Raw genomic sequence first — 18,681 nt, 5'->3', positions numbered from 1 at the left:
ATGAGGAAGAGAGCAGAAGAGAGCAGCAGCGTAACCCCTCAGAAATATACCAAAATATACCATTTAAAAAAAAAAACGATTAAAAAACTACTTGATTACGAACCGTTCTAGCCCTAGTATATAATATATCGTAAATGGTCACTCTGGTGCTTACGTTCCGTTCAGGGAAATTTATAGCCTCTTATCAATTTCATTAAATTTCAGTTTTTAGGGTATATTTAAGAAACTTAAGTATGAAAACTTTTCCATACGACACGTTTTTGAATGTTCACTATCAACTTACATCCTTACATGGATCATTTATCCAATGAATTGCATTTAAATCCTTATCACTCATTCTCGTTCAAAAATTGCTGCTGGTTGAATACTACTAGCTAGCATCTACACACTGTTTGGATAGCGCTTCAACTTAATTTCAACGTCAAAATATTCCGACAAGTTCGATGATCTGGCTAGCTTAGTATTCACGACATTTTTGTTAGTGCTATGGCTACACTTAGCGGTGGTACTACCGGCTACGATTGGCAAGAGGAGGGAAACTGCTCAATTATATCAAATTTAAAATGGGTATTCAAATATTTTTGATTTCTTCGTTGACACTGCTGCTTCGAAGGAGATAACATAAAATATGCAAATCGATAGCGTGGTGAAATATAAGAGAGCTCTTCTCGGAAACCTAATTCGAATGCAAAACTCGTTGCTTGCTGTTCGAATATACTTGTTCAGTTCTTGTGGCCGGATTGTATTTGTTGCTACGGTTAGCAGTTATGTTAACAAGGCAGAGAGTTGGCAAAAAACGAGTTAAGTTAATGAAAATTAATCAAAATGTTCCAGCTAATGCCACGATCGCACTTGGCGACGACGTTTGGCGCGTTGTTAGGCTGTCGATTCAACCAGTTGGTGGTTTGTTGTCTAAAGTTGAATTAATTTTCGTACATTTCGCATTCGCATGTGTTTTATTTTTGTTTTATTATCTAAATCCTATTTATAATGCTTACGATTAATAATGCATGAGTATTCTGCCATTATGCTAAACTAGCCGTATTACATCAATCAATAACGCGTATTTACAAGTCTTAAAAGTGCCATATCCCCCATTCCGTCCATTGCTCCACTCAGCTCTTCGGAACCCATTAGTTTTTGTTCCAATTTAGATACACGTCGAAAGCAGACTTGGGTGCTCTCGATGCTATTTTCGTTGTTGGATTATCAGGTCGCTTCGTTGTCGTTCGATTCTGACCAAAATCGTAAGAGAAAACTGTCTTGGCTGCCACTTTGACTTTGTTCTCCTGGTATTTGGCGTAGTACGGACTGCTGGTGGTGCTCTGGTTTTGGCGTGAAGGTGCCGCTGTTGTTGTAGGTGTTTTGATTTGTAGAACAGGGCTGGGAGTTTTTTCAAACTTGGCCTTAAATTTCTGGAAGAAAGGATGACTGAAAGGATCTGCCGTGGTCGAACTCTTTTGTGGTGTTGTTGTCGATGTGAATAAGTATGGTCTTGGGGTGGTGCTCGGGAGAGTTTTTGACGTGGTGGGACGAGTGGCACGTGTGGTTATAGCTGAGTAACGAGTTGTTTGTCTCGTTGTAGGCCGTTGGGTGGGTCTTGCTGTGGCTGTGTAGCGAGTTGTAGATCTCGTTGTTAATGTTCGACGAGTCGTTATAGTTGGACGAGTTGTGGGTGCTGGGTGATTTGTAGTTTTGGTTGAGGCAGTTGGGCGAGTGCTGGGAACAGTGCGAGTTGTTGTAGCTGGACGGGCTGTTGTCGTTGGACGCGTTGTCGGTGTGGCTCGAGGTAGCGGCTTAGTTACAGTTGTATAATGCGTTACAGATCTCGCTGTTGTTGATGGGCGGGTGGTAGGCACAGTTCGAAGAGTTGTGGCTGGGCGTGTTGTTGACGTGGGACGCGTCGTAGGTTTCGTTACTGCTATATAACGAGTAACAGGTCTTGTTGTTGTGCTGATGGTCGTTGGGCGAGTGGTTGCCGCTGAGCGAGTGGTTAATGTTGGGCGTGACGTGGGTTTCGTTACAGTAGTATAATGAGTTGTAGCTTTCGTTGTGGACGGGGGCCGTGTTGTGGGCTTGGTTCTTGTCGTTGTTTTCGCGGAAGTTTGCCATACCCAAGGGGGGAAACTCGTCGGTCTCACAGTTGCTTTGGCAGTGCTCTTAGTGGTTGTTTTTGTTGTTGTTGATGTTATGGGGTGCTTTGTTGTTGTTGTTGTTGTACCTGAAGATGTGGCGGTATATTTTATCACTTCATTGCGGAAGCTGTCACTGCTGACATAGGGTCTGGTTACATGCTGCGGAGACTTCGTAGCGACTGAGGGCTTGACAGGTGCTCGAGCGGGCACGATTGGCCTTGCCAGTAGACTGAGGAATGGGTTCTGGGCATAGGAAAGATTATCATTGGGCTTGACCTGCACAGAATTCTTCAGCGGAGTAGCAGAGGGACGCGGAGAGCCAGGAGCTTTAAGGAAGGGATTGTGGTCATAGTTGGGCCTTGTCGATGGAGAACTGCCTGGGACTAGGGCTGTAGAAGGCTTCTCTTTTGAATTGCTGAACAAGGCAAGCTGCTGAGCAGATACCTGCGGGTTCTTTACTGCCTGTATGTTCTGCAGAAAAGGATTATTCGCATATCCATGACTGGCAGCGATCTTCTGCTGAGGCTTGTCCATGATCACCTGCTGTGGCTTTACCTGTGGCCGCTCTGCATACGGACTCGGCCTCGGCCTCTGCGCCTCCGTTATTTCATTGCCATCAAAGCAGTCACTCAACATGGCCAAGCTCTGATGCCGGCAGTGCCCGTTGTAGACGGTCCAAGCGTTGAAGCCATCCCCTGACAGGCGGGTATGCTCCTCATGGATCGTCCTAATGCATTTCACATCATCGGAGATGTCCGAGTCCAGCAAACGATCACATTCAATGTGACAGGCTTTGCCTCCTCCCTCACCGTGGGTGCACCAATAGAGATCGCTGATCTGGAACAGGCCATGATCGGCACTCCCATCCGCATTGAGACGACCCACGGCTGCCGTGTTGAAGGAGGACTCATGCTCTGCGATGCACACCCAAGTGGGAATCTCCTTCATGGGAAGCTTGTGCTTGTAATACAGCTCTTGGGCCAGTTCGCAGCGCTTGAAGATCTTTCCCTTGGCCCTCTGGGGAGGTGCTTTCTTTGTAATCTCGTTTCCCTTGGCTGGAGGCACCTGCTCCTTTGACAGATCTGTACCCCCAAAGCAACCGACTATATCCGCTTTGGTTTGCTGTCTGCAGTGTCCATTGTACACAGTCCAGGCCGTGAAGCCATCCCCTGAGATTCTCGTGTGCTCCTCGTGGATGGTCCTTATGCACTGAACATCGTCCGAGATGTCCGAGTCCAACAGGCGATCGCAGTCAATGTGACAGCCCTTGCCACCATTTTCTGCCCCACCGTGGGTGCACCAGTAGAGATCGCTGATCTGGAACAGACCATGATCGGCACTCCCGTCCGCATTGAGGCGCCCCACGGCCGCCGTCTTGAGGGAGGACTCATGCTCGGCGATGCACACCCAGGTGGCTATATCCTGCATGGGAAATTTGTGTGAGAAATACAACTCTTGGGCTAATTCACAGCGTTTGAAAACTTTACCCGTACCCGTACCCGTCCGGGATGTGGATGTGGATGTGATTACTGGTGTGCTGTGTGTGCTGTGCAGATACTGCTGCTGGTAATGTGCCTGCTGATAGTGTTGCTGATAATGCTGTGTTGTGTGTTGTGTCTGCTTGTGGCTAAAGAAGGGATTGGCCAGGCTCTGGCCCACCTTTCCGCCGAAGCCAATGGCATTGGGGTGGGACTGAGCCGCACGCTGAGGCGCAGCTTGAGGTGGTTTCAGGAAGGGATTGCCCTGATAGCTCACACCCACTCGCTGGTAGGTGAGCAAGGGTGGGGCTGGCTTATAGTATTGATTGGCAATGGGAGCCACCGGAGCCACAGGAGTGATCTTCTTCTGACCGAATTGATATGCATAGCTGACCTTTGATTTAATGGGTGATCCCCCAATGGCATTTGGATGGCTGGCGATCACCTGGGGCTTGGCGAAACAGGCCGCCACCTGCTCGTAGTGCTGATCCAGGCAGTTCCTTTTGTAGACAGTCCAGGCATTGAAGCCATCGCCGGAGATCTGGGTGTGCTCCTGATGGATCCTCCGTATGCACTGCACATCATCCGATATGCTGGTGTCCAGGAACTGATTGCACGTGGCATGACAGCCCTTTCCCGCCCGCTGATCGTGTGTGCACCAGAATAGATCGCTGATCTGGAACAGTCCATGATCCGCACTCCCATCCGCATTGAGACGACCCACCGCTGCCGTGTTGAAGGAGGACTCGTGCTGGGCAATGCACACCCAGGTGGGGATCTGGGGCATGGGAAGTTTGTGTTGGTAGTACAGCTCCTGGGCCAGCTCACAGCGATTGTAAATCTTTGCTTGGCGCTGGACGGGAGCCACCGCCAGTGGCACCTGTGGTTGTCCCTGGTAGTGGTTCACCTTCACCTGTTGCGGGTGCTGATAGGAGGCGGCCACCGAGAGAGCTGTTCCGCTGACTCCCACGCCACATCCTGCCACATAGGAGGCCACGTCCTGGCGACAGTACGCGCTGTAGGCCTGCCACGCGGAGAATCCATCGCCCGAAATCCTCTGGTGCTCCGCGTAGATCTTCCGCACACACAGGACATCGTCCGCGATGTCATCATCCCGCAGGCGAGAGCAGCTCAGGCCACAGCCCGCGCCTTGTCCGGGCGGGGAGCACCAGTAAACGTCGCTGATCTGGAAGATGCCATGGGAGCCGCCTCCCGGTCCAGTGCCACCACCGAAGGCGGCCGTGTTCAGGTCACTCGAGTGCTGGGCAATGCACACCAGGGTCGCCACCTGGGCAGAGGGTAGTCCGAAACGATGCTGCAGGAGCTTGGCTAGCTCGCATCGATCGAAGACCTTGCCCGACACCCGCCCCAAGGGGCAGACGACGAGCAGAAGGAGGAAGGGGACTAGGAGGGGCAGAAGCGACTGCCTCGGCATCTTGCGATGATCTGACAAACGATCTGGATCGGGTCTCACTCTTATATAGAACACCACGCGGCAGAATCTAGAGCGTAACAGAGAAGAGATCCTTACTTCATTTAAATTGTAAATTTCCCTTCACACGAAAAGCGTTTTTAAACGCGCTCGTTTTTGTTTTTGTGTTTCGTCTTGGTATGGGTGAGCGTTTTTAACAGCTAGCTGCTGCGTGCGTTTGCGCGTTTCGTTGACGACTGAACCAGCGAGCGGTCGCATCTTCAGCCTAAAGTCAATTTGAATATGACGACGACTACGACGACTTCTCTGACGACGACAGCGACAAACTGGTTGTGTGTGTGGCTGTGTGGTGTGTGTGGCTATTGCATAATTACTATGACCAGACCAGAGCTTAAAAGGTTCTCCGACCGAAAGAAAAGAACCCAAAAGAATGGAATATGAATACCTACAGCAACCTATCTAAATGAATAAAAACGAATATTCAACCATACAAAATAAAGTTAGAAAGTTCTGCAGTCGGTCAGCCAACCAGCCATTAGCTGGTCATTTGGCTAATGAAATTAATTTCAAATATTTATCGGCAGAGAGCCAGCCACCTGATCCACCTGATCAACCTGATCAGTCGCAAGCGCAAGCGTTTTTCACGCGTTTTTAATCGCCTCGTAAGTCTCAATCAATCCATTGACAGTCGCGATTCGCAGCTGTCAATCAATCAGCATTGCCAAAACCCCACCCAGTCCCAGCTTCGGGCTCAGACTCGGACTCTGTCTCGGTCTCGGGTGTCTCAATCTCAATCGCATTGTAAGGCAAATAATACCTTGGACAGCATTGTTTATACTACAGTTCGGGGGAAATATTTCTGTTTGCATCTCGGAATTGGTCAATCGGTACGGGGCTTGGGCCTTTAGCCTTTTTGTATGGTCTTGCCCAAGTCAAAAACTATTTTTGTTTAGCTGCTGTTTTGTTTTTTTTTTTTGATAGCCAATTTGTGCAATATAAACTGTGTTTTAATTGGCGGTCTGTGCAAATTGTGGGGCCAAAAACTGTTGCTGATTGATTAATACTTGGATTTGGATTCCCTCATTAGTTGATCTTGAACTTGAGTCACTGCTGATAGGGAGAGGGGCGGTTAGATCAAGGTTTGAAATATGCAAAGTGCTTTTTGTGGTCAACAAAAATGATGTATGGTCCTTGGAAGAACACTCTAATGAAATCTTTAAACAGTCCCAGAGATTTACTCTCTCTAATTTGAGAATTCCAGGAATTGAAACGAAATACCAACATATTCTTCACAATTTAATTCAACAACATGTTTAGTTTATGGTAGGTTTTAGTAGGCTAAATCACAATACAATAGAATCACATTTAAAAAATAAATTATATACAAATTCGTAGACAAAAGGTATAGCATAACAGATACATCTTTACATGTATATAGACACGCTTGAAAGTAACTTAATCATACAAAAAAAAAAAAACAAAAAAAATACATCTTTACAAGCATTTAATTTGCATAACAAGTACATCTACATTTACAGCTCCATCTCCATGTCCATCTCCGTTGAGGAGGTACATCCCCATTTCTCTATTTCAGAGGAGCCTCTTCGCCGCGTCCTTTCTGGTAGAGGTAGTAGAGCAGGCTGATGAGGGCCACGCCTGCCCCTCCGCAGAGAGCCGCCCAGTGGACTATGTTGAGGGCCTTGAGGGTGTTGATTAGTTTCTTCTTGAAGAAGGCCACCATTTCCCCATTGAGTTGGATGCCCTGCAGGAAGAACAGACAAGAGATGATCTATCGAAGGTTTATTGGGGTTCTGCTTCTGTGGCACTCACCTCTTCCACCCAAATGGCCGGCATGAGGACTGTGGTGAGGTTCTCGGTTATGCCTATTCGATTGATGCTCTTGAGGAACATGTTGAACTGAACCCGCTTGCCGCCCCGCAAGGGCGTGCCCGTCAGCTAATGGAAATACCAATAAATTGAGGTTCTTTTACGAGTATGGCATTCGCCGCGAGAATTCACTTACCGACTGCACATCGACAAAGGTCTGGTGCTTTTTGGCATCTGGATTGAGGCCGCGTATCATTTTCCTGTACTCGTTCGAGGCGCCTAGCATATGCGGCAGCGTCAGTATAACAGGGGCATCTGCATACACAGAAATAATTATAAAATATACATACATATATAAGGAACATCTTAATTTGCATAACCAGCTCCTTGGGGGTGTCAATGCATTCCATTCAATTCCAATATTAATTATTCTGTTTACATTGTTGAAATATTTAAAAAAAAAACAAAACAGGATTGCCTGACCTTTGTGGCGGCGAGCTACTTGCATTTAATTCAATTAAATTAATTGAAAATATTTCACAGAATATCTAGAGAGTTGCGGAAGCTGCGGCGGCTCACGTTTTGCCAGAACAACATTTATTTATTTATTTATTTACACAAGCACTTGGGATGGGGATTGGAATTGGGATGGCATGGCACGGCTCTGATGCCAAAGCCTGAACCAATTTGCTAGAATTTCCTCATCAGACAATGAACTGTGTATTTCAAATGCTCATTACTGAAACTGTTAACTCACGTTTCGACAATTATAATAAAAATAAAAAAAAATGATGAACTAAAGAAAAGGAGGAATCACCAAAAGAATCTCAAGCTGGAAACGTGCGCGATCGGCAAACACCCAAACAAAAAACCACACCACAAAAAATATGATCAAGAAATGAAGGCCATAATCGGAAGTCGAAGATCTAAACACACTTTTCCTATGATAGTTATCATTTTGATGAACTCACAGACTAGATTGCTCAGCAGAATTTCCTTCTTTGGCAACTTCTCGTTAGAATCATAATACCCTCCCAGCCAATGGTATACAGCTCGCATTTGCTGCCTCAATTTGTGGAGCGTTCGTTCACTCGGACACACTCGAGAACATCATGATGAAGTGGGGGGCTCACTTCAAGTACGTAGATGAATTAAGTCCGACCCCAAAGACAACACTTTTGATTTCAAATGCGCAATGCCCCTCGGGGGAGAACTGGATTCCAAATGTGAAGCTAAACGCTTTTTTTCCCTCTCCAACTCGAGTGTTAATTAAGAAATTAAACAATCGAAGAAGATCAAACGAAGAACGAAGCCAGCCCACACAGAATCTTCATCTCCATCTCCATCTCCATCTGAATGCGAATCTTCATCTGAATCTAAATCAAAGTCTTAACAAAAATCGCTTGCAATTTGTCAGTTTTCGGGGGTTGAGCGCGTGTGTATGGAAATATTCCATTTGTATTGCTTTTTATTTATATTTTTTTTTACGGTTTAGTGGCGCATAATTTAAATTTGATTAGCTGCGAGTGTCGATGTTGATGCCTTTGGTTTGCACTTCTCTTCAGAGAATTAGCATAGGAGTCCCATAAAACACAAGCTAGAATTGGATCCCATCCCCCGTCCCCCTCAAAGATCAATCGCAAAGCATGGCTTGCATTTGATTTAGTATTTCTCGCCTTATAATTACTCTGGTAATCCACTCGTACCACCATCATCAGCCACAGCCACAGCCACGCGATGACAGATGGGCTCATGGAGTGCCTTGGGGGAGTTCTTTCCTCTGCCTGAATGGCCGGTTAATCGCCATAAGACAACACACAATACGGCCATAAAGAGAGACTCATTTGCATAACAAAACAAGAACAACAAAAAACCAAAACAAAAAAAAAACGATGAATGGCAAAAAATTGTCAAATATTATTCGAAATATTTCCGGTTAGTATAGACGTACGTATTTCAATATCATCAAATGAAAATGATAATGAAGATTTGAGACCAAAAAATGCTTAAAGTTCATAGATGGTTTTTGTCGATGTCGATATGGTATTTTTAGGAATGACCGACCGTTTGGCTGTCTGTCGGCATTGCTCCAATTAATGATAAGGCTTGTACGAGTCCGAATGGATGAAACATTCAATCGTTAACATTTGAGTTAAGTGTTCATAATAAAAAACAAAACAAACTGTCAAATGCCTAAACTATCGACATAAATAAAATGCTAATTAAATTAAATCAGACTTATATCATAGAAAAAGAAGCCTCAGAAGATGCCATAACCAAGGGGCTAATAAATCAACGAAGATGGTAATACTCTAGCCGATCCAATGGGGGAAACATTATGAGCTCTTCTCTCTTGAGAGGAAACTGGGCAAAAAATGCGTTTGGTATCAAAATCAGTTTAGTTTTTCACAAGTGGAAGTGATGGAAAGGCCAAATGCTCTATATGATCTATCAAATATCATCTATAAGTTGATGGACTCCTTCTGAGACCCAGACAAAACCAGAAAAGCACAACAGAAGTCTTTGATCTAGTTAATTTATGGGAATCTACTCGCATTTGAAATTATAATTCAGTTTCAGTTTCAGTTTAGACTGTGAAATAACATGAGGAACTACAGATAAGCGATAGATAACACACCCAGAGCGTAAAAACAAATATTTTGGAAATTCTTTGCATAAAATACTCGTAGGAATAACAGCGGGGTTTTCAATTAGATGTAATCTTTACATCATTAATTTTGGAAGATAAGATTCGGTTCTATTGAGTCTCTCATCACTGAGTATCAGTATTATCTTTGCATACGTTCATTTACATTTACAGAGTAGTCTTAGCCTTCGCCACAATATGTATTTTGATTCATGGATTATCGGACTCTCTCGTCGATAAATTGTCAGCTGTCGACTCACCCAAACAGGTTGTCAGATCCAAGGCGCCCGCGTAGAGGCATCCGTTCTTCCGCTTGATCACATTCGCCAGCTTGTCGACGCAGAAGCACTCGTTGTCGTGCTCCGGTCCGATGTCGTTGATGAAGTTCTCGCCAATGGAGTAGCGATATCCGGGGATGCCCTCGTACTGGATGTCCGCCTGGTAGAAGAGCTGCACGGACCGACAGATGTCCGCACTGAAGATGTACATGGAGTCGCCGCGCTGGCGGAACGGTGGATAGGAGGATGCATCGGTGCCATTGATCTGGTTGCAGACGGAGGTCTCTCCCTCTGTGCTGGCATTCAGCCAGACCTGCAGATTGTGCGAATCATCGAGCTTCTGGATCTCCAGCACCTTCATTGGATCGCCCTTGCCCGTGTGCACCTCATAGACATCATGACCAGAGCCGTTTTTCTGCGGACCAAGACAGGAAGTTGAAGAGACTGTGTTTGGCTTGCACTCTCACTGCGGATACTCACATGCCCGAAGAAGGAGAAGGCGAGGCTACCGTCGCTCTGCTCTCGAATGGTCTTGGAGCCGCTCTCCTTGATCTGGTTGCAGATGGCCTTGGCAATGCCCTGGGGATTGATGCAGAACCGGACTCCATCAAAGAGATACTCCCTTACGGAGGTGTGCACGAACATGGATCGGGGATCGTTGAACACTGCCTTGAGGTTGGCGTTCAGGTGGACCAGGAGCAGCGCCAGTCCCGGATCGTTCTCAGAGATTTGCAAAACGGACTGAAAGAGAGGGCAATTCCGAAAGAGTTAATTGAGGAAGTTGTGGCATGGCACGGCGTGGCAAGGCAAGGCAAGGCAGAGTAAGGTAAGGTAAAGTTAAGTAAGTAAGGCAGGCAGGCAGGCATCAAGCATTAGCGGGTAGGCGGGGCTGTTAGCTATACATACATATGTATATGTTTATAGTTTAGAGTAAAGCACAAGCTTAAATTTGTTATTATTAATTATGTGTTCATATGTGTGAAAATTGATGTTTCCAATCATTCGGCGTTCTGCTGCCGCTTTTTTCCCTCGATTCTCATCGTTCATTTCAAATCAACTCGGCAATTTATCAAAATATTTACATAGACGAGGGATTTCATATATCAACAACACGCCACAGATCCACCACAAGGTGAATGCCAATCAAAATTTTGCTGTTCTATCTGAATGTCCATCTGTCTATCTGTCTGTCGGTCTGTCTCTCCGTCTGATGTGGATGATCTTGAGTTGGAAGTCTGAAGTTTGAGTCAATGTTACGGTTGCAATGCTTTCGGATGAGGAGGAGGAGGCAAAGGCGGAGGCGGAGGCGGTTGGAGGATGTTGTTCAACTTACTTTCACATCTTCAATAATGCTGATCAAGATGCCGTGAACCCAGCTAAAAGGCGCTATAAAATTGCAGTTCATTAAATTGCGTATACTCTTATTTACATTCCTCACCTAAAAACTGTTATGATGGGAGGAGGGGTCTAATATGTGTCTAGAATATTGACTTCTTTACCTTTAGCCAAGAAACTCCCAAACTAAATTGATGTCTTTGAGTCTCATAAACCCCACACGATCCTGACCTAACCCACACCCAGAACTGTTGGGCTGCCACAATCAGCGAAATAAATCAACCCATAAAAAAAACCCATCAGCTTAATTACTTCTAGAATCCGATATCCGATGTCCGTGACGCACGTCTGGGTTAAATCATACTTAATAAAGCAAAACACACAACATAAAAGATATATTAAAAGCAGAACAAAGACAAACACAGTTAAGAGATTGTATCTCGCTTATTTGCGCCATCACAGTCCCAGTAGAAAAGCCATTACCATTAACCATTAAGTTGAATCAGAGACCAAGAGACCAAGGCATGCCAGTGAGTAAATCTTTGCACAGACAACACACACTTTTGGGTCATTGTTTGAACTCAACCGAACTTCTATTCCCATTCCCGATATAGACCGATATAGACCGATATGGACCGATATAGACCACCACCAGCTGGCAGGCGTTTCTGCTGCTACTCTCGATAAAATTAGTAGTGAATAAAATTACTTTACGTTTCCCTCGAATACGTTCCATCAGACGTTTCAGGATTCGCACGCCGGGCGTACGATTCAGGCGGGAGTTCAGCCTATTGGCGAACCCCTGAAAGATATCTGTGATCTCTCTTTCGAACACTTGTAAAAATGCCTGCAAATTGATTATCAAAAATTTTTTGTAGTTTGTAAACGATACAACAATGTCCTTAGAGAGTCATTTATCTTTGGTTTGACTTCGGTTTAGTCTGCGGCTCTCCGCTTTACTTACATTCATATGCATATTGAGGGCCACGATGCGGTCGTCTTGGGTGTACGGCGCCGAGGCATCGGCATCGAAGTCGAAATGGACATTCTGCACGTATGTGATCTTGGAGCCATCGCGTGAGAAATGCTTCACCTTCTTGTGGCGGTACTGCCTGTGGGGTTGGAAGATCGAAGGGGTTCATATCAAAGATTAAAGATTCCTCAGCAAAGATTTCTACTTACTTGTAGACATAGGGTCCGATTTCCTCGACTATGGGTATGGCACCATGTTGTATCATATCGGGATTCGTCACATTGAATATGTAGACCTTGAAGTTCAGAGGCTGCGGCAGGTTCACAAAGCGTTTGTACTGTTCCGAGCCATCGGCCAAAATGACACTCTGTCGGGGGATAGAAGAAGCCGGGAAAATGTGAGAGATCTACTTTCAATTCGCAGCCAAGAATATTCCCAATTAATTTGCTGTTAATTTATCTGACATTTAATTTACTTTGCTTTGCTTTGCTTTTCCTCTATCTCTGGGCTTAATTACACTTAAATTTATTAAACAACATTTTAATGTTGTTTATCACGCGTCGGAGCCTCTTATTTATGACATCTAATGACGCAGTAGTGGCCATAAAAATCAAATCAAAATCATCAAACTTCAATCCCCCGCCGAAGCAGAGCACGAACCTGTTTTCAGCTCAAGAAAATACTATGTGCCTTATTGTATCTTTCTGGGCAATGCAATTTCTATTGTTATTTTTCTTATTTATTTTTCGATGGCAGAGAGAGAGAAGGAGCAATGACCAAGCGGAGTATTTGGTTTAATTTCACATTTCTCGCTTTCTTAATGAAAACAAATTAGGCCGGTTTTAATTGGGAGGAGTTCTGGGTGCACGAGTATTTTCAAATATTTCTCATGCTACGCAAATAAAAAGGTTTTGTTGACCTTCCATTTGAATTTTTACAACTCGGTAGCCAACAAATACATATATGTACATATATATGTTTTCAAAATTGGCAAAACATAAAATGAAGGCAACAAAACAAGCCCAAAACATGACCAGCAATATAATTTTATGGTCTGCCCCTCGAACTGGACACAATTGAAGAATTGTCGATGTAAATATGTATGTAGCGGCATGTATCTATAAGTTACTCGTATGTACATCCATATGGTATGACTAAGGCAGATTTCAAGGTCAGGTCCAATACTATACACTATATACATACATACATATGTATCAAAGAGCATACAAAACGTTTGATTAACCTCAAGAGTTGACTGCTGCCTTCTGCCTGCTGCCTGCTGCCGAAGATAGACCCCGACTGACGGCTGACAATGGCCCGAAATTCATTCAGCAAAATCATACAAATAATTGTTGCGAAATAGAGCAGTTTTTGGCATGGCGACAAATCAAACGACAAAGAGAAACGTGGCCAAAATACCGATACCGATTTCGTTGAGTCTAAGAATGTGCTGGGTCAAAGAGGCGTATGCGTAATTTTGAAGAGCCGAAAGACTGGTTGGCCGAAAAGAGTGGGGCTTTGAAGAGAGCTGCGATTGTTTGGCATTGCTTTCGGGCCAAATTGCACAACATCATTTGTTGACCATCGAATCCCCACTTCAGTTGCTTTGAATTTCAATTTCAATTTTCAATTTCGATTTCGATTTCGATTCATGACTCGTTTGTTTGTCTTTGGCGATTGCATTTGAATTACAAATAGAAATGGTTGATGGCTTATGGTTTATGGTTTTCGGGTGCCATTCCATTGCAAGGTACACGGTGCCACCTTCAAGTTGAAGGCCCCTGCCTTTCGAGGGCCTATCAAAGTGCTGGCCATTCTAGATCGCATCGCGACAAAAACAAAAAACATGCGGAAGTTCATTGCTAACAATGGCGGTGGCCCATAAAAAACAATTTCGGGCCTAACCCTGTGCCTTGGGTGACGTGACGGCCGCATGACAAAAAGCCAAAGCCGAAACCACAAAAAGGGCAATTAACTTTGCGCAGCTCCAACAATTAAAATAAAGAGCAAACACAGACGCGAACAGCGAACAGCGAACAGCCAACACTGAACACTGAACACTGAACACTGAACAGCGAAAAAGATTAAAGTTTCTGTTTGCATTCTAATTGCAATAAAACAAAACAAAAGTTAAGCTCAAAGTCAACTCAAGTACTCGTACTTCTAGTTGGGGCTTCGGTTTCGGTTTCGCCTTGCCTTCCCTTGACAATGTTCGGCGAAGAAGATGTCACGCCTGATCCGGCGGCTGGCTGGCTCTGGCGTGTGCCCAGAGATGGGAGCGTGAGTGGGGTCGAGCCCTTCTCTAGATGCAATGGCAATCTTGTCACGTCGTCTACTTGATCGTGACTCACAAATGAAGGGCATCGTGTCACACCCTGCCGGATCAGAGAAAAGGGATAGATCTTGTCTCATGATAATTCCACTGAATGAGAACATGTACATATGTTCGTGGCTGTCACGCACTCATCGCTTGAGTCGAAAATCCCCAATGACACGCATTTCCGAAATGGTCAAAATGGTCATAAATAAAACCGCGTTGAAGGACAAGAACCAAGTGTTTTGGCTCTAATGGCACGGCGCTAAAGCAATAATGGCCATAAAATGCATTTAACTAGCGAATTAATTCATGGCCTTGCTGCCTTGCATTTCAATTGCATTTTCATTTGGCATTCTGCTAAAGCGTGACCCCTGGGCATCCAGAATCGATTCTGGGCTCGCTCGGGGGCCAAAGGGAACATTTCCATGTAATTATATCATGTACATATATGGGATATGGGATTGAATTGCACTTGTTTTGGCCGGCAGATTGATTGGGGAATGGGAACTGAGGACAGCTGCTGTGTCATTCATTGACCGATCTCATTACGGATAAGGAGATTAATGTTTGGTTGTCGTGACTGTCGCCTGGTTCTGTCGTAACAATCAGATTTTGTAATCGGCCATAAATATAATGGGTGTAGTGGATCAACAATTGAACACAGGAATCAGAGGCAGGGACTTTTGGCACTCCAATTCGCTGGCATTCTTATGGAAATGTATTTTAAGCCCGTTTCCCCCATAACCATTTAATTAGAAGTCCGATTTCTCTGAACTTTCGTTGAGTCATCCCGAGTCTGACTAACTACGGATTATTCTATCCACTTGTTCCCTGGTTCTATACACACTTCGCTTAGTGGCTTGAATATTTACTCTTAAAAGTCAACAAAAGCTCCATTTGTTTGCTGTCCAGCGATAGAAATCGCTAGTCTAATATTTAAAGTAAAGAAACGCTGTTTGGTTTCTAATGAAAGGTGAGGCAAGCAAAGGCGAGTAGTAACAAAGAAAACATCTCTTAGATCCCAGATAGATACCTTTCTGTCCGACTCAGAGCCAGTGCGCATCCCATGTAGTGCTATATAGCCTAGGCCCTAGGTGATAGGATGATAGGATATTCCCCTTTTGGTTGGACTCACCTGTTCCACCTTTTTGTGGACCATGTTGGGAAACAGAGACCATCCGCAGTAGCCACCCAAGACGGCCACGCAGACGCCCAGGGCGCTGACGATCAGGGACCAGTGGAGCATTTTCGGTGTCGTTGATTCAAGCATCTGCAGAGATCAGATGCGACCCATGGGTCGTTCCGGTTCTCTTCAATAAAAATACCACTCTCTATAAATCTCTCTCTCTCTCTCTCTCTCTTCGACTCTTCGAGTCTGCTCCCTCAAAAGCCGGCTGTATAAATGTTTTTTCTTTTTTTTTCTTTTGATTGAGGAGAGCTTTGGCCTGACCTACGTCAAGGGAGAGCAGAGCCGATTGTTGTTGGAATGTTGTTGGAGTCGTTGGTGTTGGTTGAGGTGTTGCTGCTGCTGTGGATGTTGTTGTTGTTGTTGTTTTTGTTGTGTGCCGAAACAAAGCGCACTATTTATAAGATACTCGTTTCTGGTTTTTTTTGGTTTTTGTTATATATAATTTTGAAATAAACAAGTTGCCGAATGCGAGACGCTGTCGCTGTCGTTGGCTTTCTGCCGTCTTTTACTATATCTCTACTATATGTATTATGTCTCTCATATGTCGTAGGTATAGGTAGGTATATTTAAATTATGAAAACGGGTTTGCCTGTTGTGCAGTGAAAGCTTTTTTCTGCCATCAGCTGATATAATTAAAATATTTTTGTTAATTTTTTCGCCTGCTGCCTTGCGTGCTTTGCTGCCTAATTGGGTCGCATCACAAACCGAAGAAAAAAATTCACAAAAAAACGCACAAGAAATACTTTAGATGGTAGATGGGTATGGTCCTCCGCACTGGGGCATCGGCGAGCAAGTGACAACCTTTTGTTAATTGTGGTACATTTTTATTTGATTCTCGGCCCACACCGGACACACCACACCACGCCACAGCACACGTACGTGTGTGTAGTATTATAGGCAAATCTAGCGTTGGCTCCGATCTAGATGGGGTCTAGATGGGGCTACAAGGGGGTCCGGCCTCTGATACTGGGGCTTGGGGATAGGGGACCGAGGATTTGGCTCGCGATACCATCAGCTGCACATTTGAATTAATGCAAGCACGCGACTGGTGGGTGGGTGGACTGGGTGGACTGGGTGAATGGGGGAAAACTTCCGGACTGAAAGCGAAATGAATCAAAAAAAAGCACACAAATTTTCACTATACATTCTAATTGAGTTGTTGGCGCTGCGAGTAAGTGGCTTATTTCTGTAAAGACGAGACGTGACGTGACGAGACGAGAGATCTTTTCTGAGGCCAACGCACCGCTCGGAATCACCGCAGACGACTGGCAGAGTTCAGGCCAAGCTCCGGGGCAGCAGCCACAGCACAGCACAGCGATGACAATGCTTTGACTTATGGCTTTCAGCAGGTTGTAGGTTTTTTTCTTCTGGTCAAAAGCCCTGCGATCTGGCAAAGAGAAAGAGAGACAGAGAGGGAGAGAGCCACTGTGGAGTCAGAGCGCGCACGCGCAACGTTGCTGAGAGCTTGCTGAGGGCTTTTATACGTCAAAAGTTGGCTCGAGTTGCTCGACTTTTATGTTATTTTCTTTTGTAATATTTGTACACATTTTTATTTTAGTTAAATTATGGATGAGCGGCTCATTAGCAAATTAGTGCAAGTTTTTACATATTTTTCCTCATTTTCTGACCTTTTTTTTTGTACCTTTTAAAGAGCGTATGAAGATTTGGAGCAAACGGAGATGGTGATAGATAGATGGAGAAGAAGAGTTAAATAAGAATGAATATCAGTTAATTGTTCATCAAAAATATATCTCTGCTTGGTATCTATCCATGAGAATCGCAAAAAACTGCCGCTCGGCATAGCATTATGTTTCCCAATGCGAATATACCTCCTTAAGCAGAGGGTACACACATATTGCGAATAGATTGGGTGTCTTATCTAATATCGAATGGTCTAATGATGCACTTACTCCAATTAAATGGATTTGGATATGAATATGGATAAGGTTATTAATGGTGGCTTTGACTGGCAATTTTTCACAAGTTCCCATTTGATATATGGGCAAGATATCTACATATGTGTTTGTCCTTCCTCCTGCAGGTCATTAGGAAGTATCGTTTTGTGTATTGTTACTACTGCTATCGCTCCAGGAATGACTCCAACTCCAAATCTTGTTACCCTTTTCTTGCTACATGTTTTCTCATTCTCCTTCAGGCGGCTTCTATAGCTCATTCCAGTTCATCTTCTTATACTCTTTGCTGAGCCCCTGAGCTTTTCTGCAGTGTATGTTTGCAATCGACAATTGTGCCGTTTAATAAGGTTTAGTGTGGGTGATGGTATGTAATGTGCTAAGAAGTCGAAGGGATAGCGAATGGTTCGAGCACGACGAGTCTGTTCGATGATTAGCTCGATTCAAGAGGGGATCAAATTGAAGCCCCGTCGGACGGTGTCGGATTGAGGAACTATTCGCCATAGACGTCGTGCAAAGGCAGGCCGAAGCCGAAGACGAATTGCCCGTGACCTAATGCAAGCGAGAACTCGATTAGAGCGCGTCCGATCGAGAGAGCGAAAGCGAAGAGATGAAAGAAAGGCGCGAGATGAAGACAAGAGAGAACAGCTGCATAGACCGCTGCAGTCCGGGAGCATATGTATATGTACGTGGATATGTACATGTGTATATACTTTACAACAAGCCATAACTCGGACTTACTTTACTGCTGCACCACGGGCTATAATCTTTGGATTAAGTATTGGCTAATATTGGGCTGCGCAGCCCAGACTGTTAATTATTTATTAATTATCATCTCTGTCATTTCATTCAATCATTCTTTTCCAGCACACGCTTTGGCCCTTTGCTGGTGTGATCGCAAAGCTCTGCCAAGCTCCAGGTTGCTCTTCGAAAAGCTTCCAGCTCTTCCAAAGGCCTCTCTTAAGCTTCTCTTTTGGAGCTCGCGTGGGTGCACTCTGCCGTAGCTGTTGTTGCTGCTGGTGTCCGTATCTTTTTTTTTTGGCCAAACGCATTAACAGGTTTTTCAGTTTTCGGTTTTCTGTGCGTGCCATGAAATTTATATGTAAAAACTTGTAAGCCGAAGCCGAAGCCGCAGCCGCAGCCGCAGCGATTGAATGGAG

General features: G+C 44.7%; 3 protein-coding genes across 6 annotated transcripts; all 3 read right to left on the bottom strand.

Annotated features, from left to right (window-relative positions):
* Positions 1-987: 987 nt before the first annotated feature.
* On the bottom strand, positions 988-3,487 carry LOC6599856 (mediator of DNA damage checkpoint protein 1). The gene is made up of 4 exons (XM_026991577.1): positions 3,464-3,487; positions 2,222-3,401; positions 1,824-2,159; positions 988-1,753 (listed from the first exon to the last, which is right to left on the bottom strand). The coding sequence occupies exons 1-4, from the start codon at positions 3,485-3,487 to the stop codon at positions 1,134-1,136; spliced, it is 2,160 nt and encodes a 719-aa protein (XP_026847378.1). The 3' UTR covers positions 988-1,133.
* LOC113566350 lies at positions 3,476-5,241 on the bottom strand. Its single transcript, XM_026991627.1, has 2 exons — positions 3,623-5,241; positions 3,476-3,557 (listed from the first exon to the last, which is right to left on the bottom strand). The coding sequence occupies exons 1-2, from the start codon at positions 5,046-5,048 to the stop codon at positions 3,523-3,525; spliced, it is 1,461 nt and encodes a 486-aa protein (XP_026847428.1). The 5' UTR covers positions 5,049-5,241; the 3' UTR covers positions 3,476-3,522.
* Positions 5,242-6,367: 1,126 nt separating this feature from the next.
* On the bottom strand, positions 6,368-16,831 carry LOC6599857 (sensory neuron membrane protein 2). 4 transcript variants are annotated; one of them, XM_026991612.1, is made up of 11 exons: positions 16,756-16,831; positions 15,558-16,412; positions 12,315-12,472; positions 12,097-12,244; positions 11,847-11,979; positions 11,131-11,183; positions 10,278-10,538; positions 9,780-10,212; positions 7,069-7,187; positions 6,876-7,001; positions 6,368-6,807 (listed from the first exon to the last, which is right to left on the bottom strand). In XM_026991612.1, exons 2-11 carry the CDS (start codon positions 15,690-15,692, stop codon positions 6,631-6,633), a joined length of 1,743 nt encoding a protein of 580 aa, XP_026847413.1. In that variant the 5' UTR covers positions 15,693-16,412; positions 16,756-16,831; the 3' UTR covers positions 6,368-6,630. The 4 variants fall into 4 exon arrangements, with proteins under 4 accessions (XP_026847413.1, XP_002024979.2, XP_026847414.1 ...); XM_002024943.2 differs by having other exon boundaries at positions 15,558-16,234; XM_026991613.1 differs by lacking the exons at positions 11,131-11,183; positions 16,756-16,831 and having other exon boundaries at positions 11,842-11,979; positions 15,558-16,723.
* Between the last annotated feature and the right edge of the window lie 1,850 nt (positions 16,832-18,681).

Source organism: Drosophila persimilis, unplaced genomic scaffold, assembly GCF_003286085.1.
Source record: "Drosophila persimilis strain 14011-0111.01,24,50 unplaced genomic scaffold, DperRS2 tig00000676-arrow-arrow-pilon, whole genome shotgun sequence".
Classification (NCBI taxonomy): Eukaryota; Metazoa; Arthropoda; class Insecta; order Diptera; family Drosophilidae; genus Drosophila; species Drosophila persimilis.
Note: the sequence above shows the minus strand (reverse complement) of the source record. Positions and strands in the feature narration are given on the sequence as shown.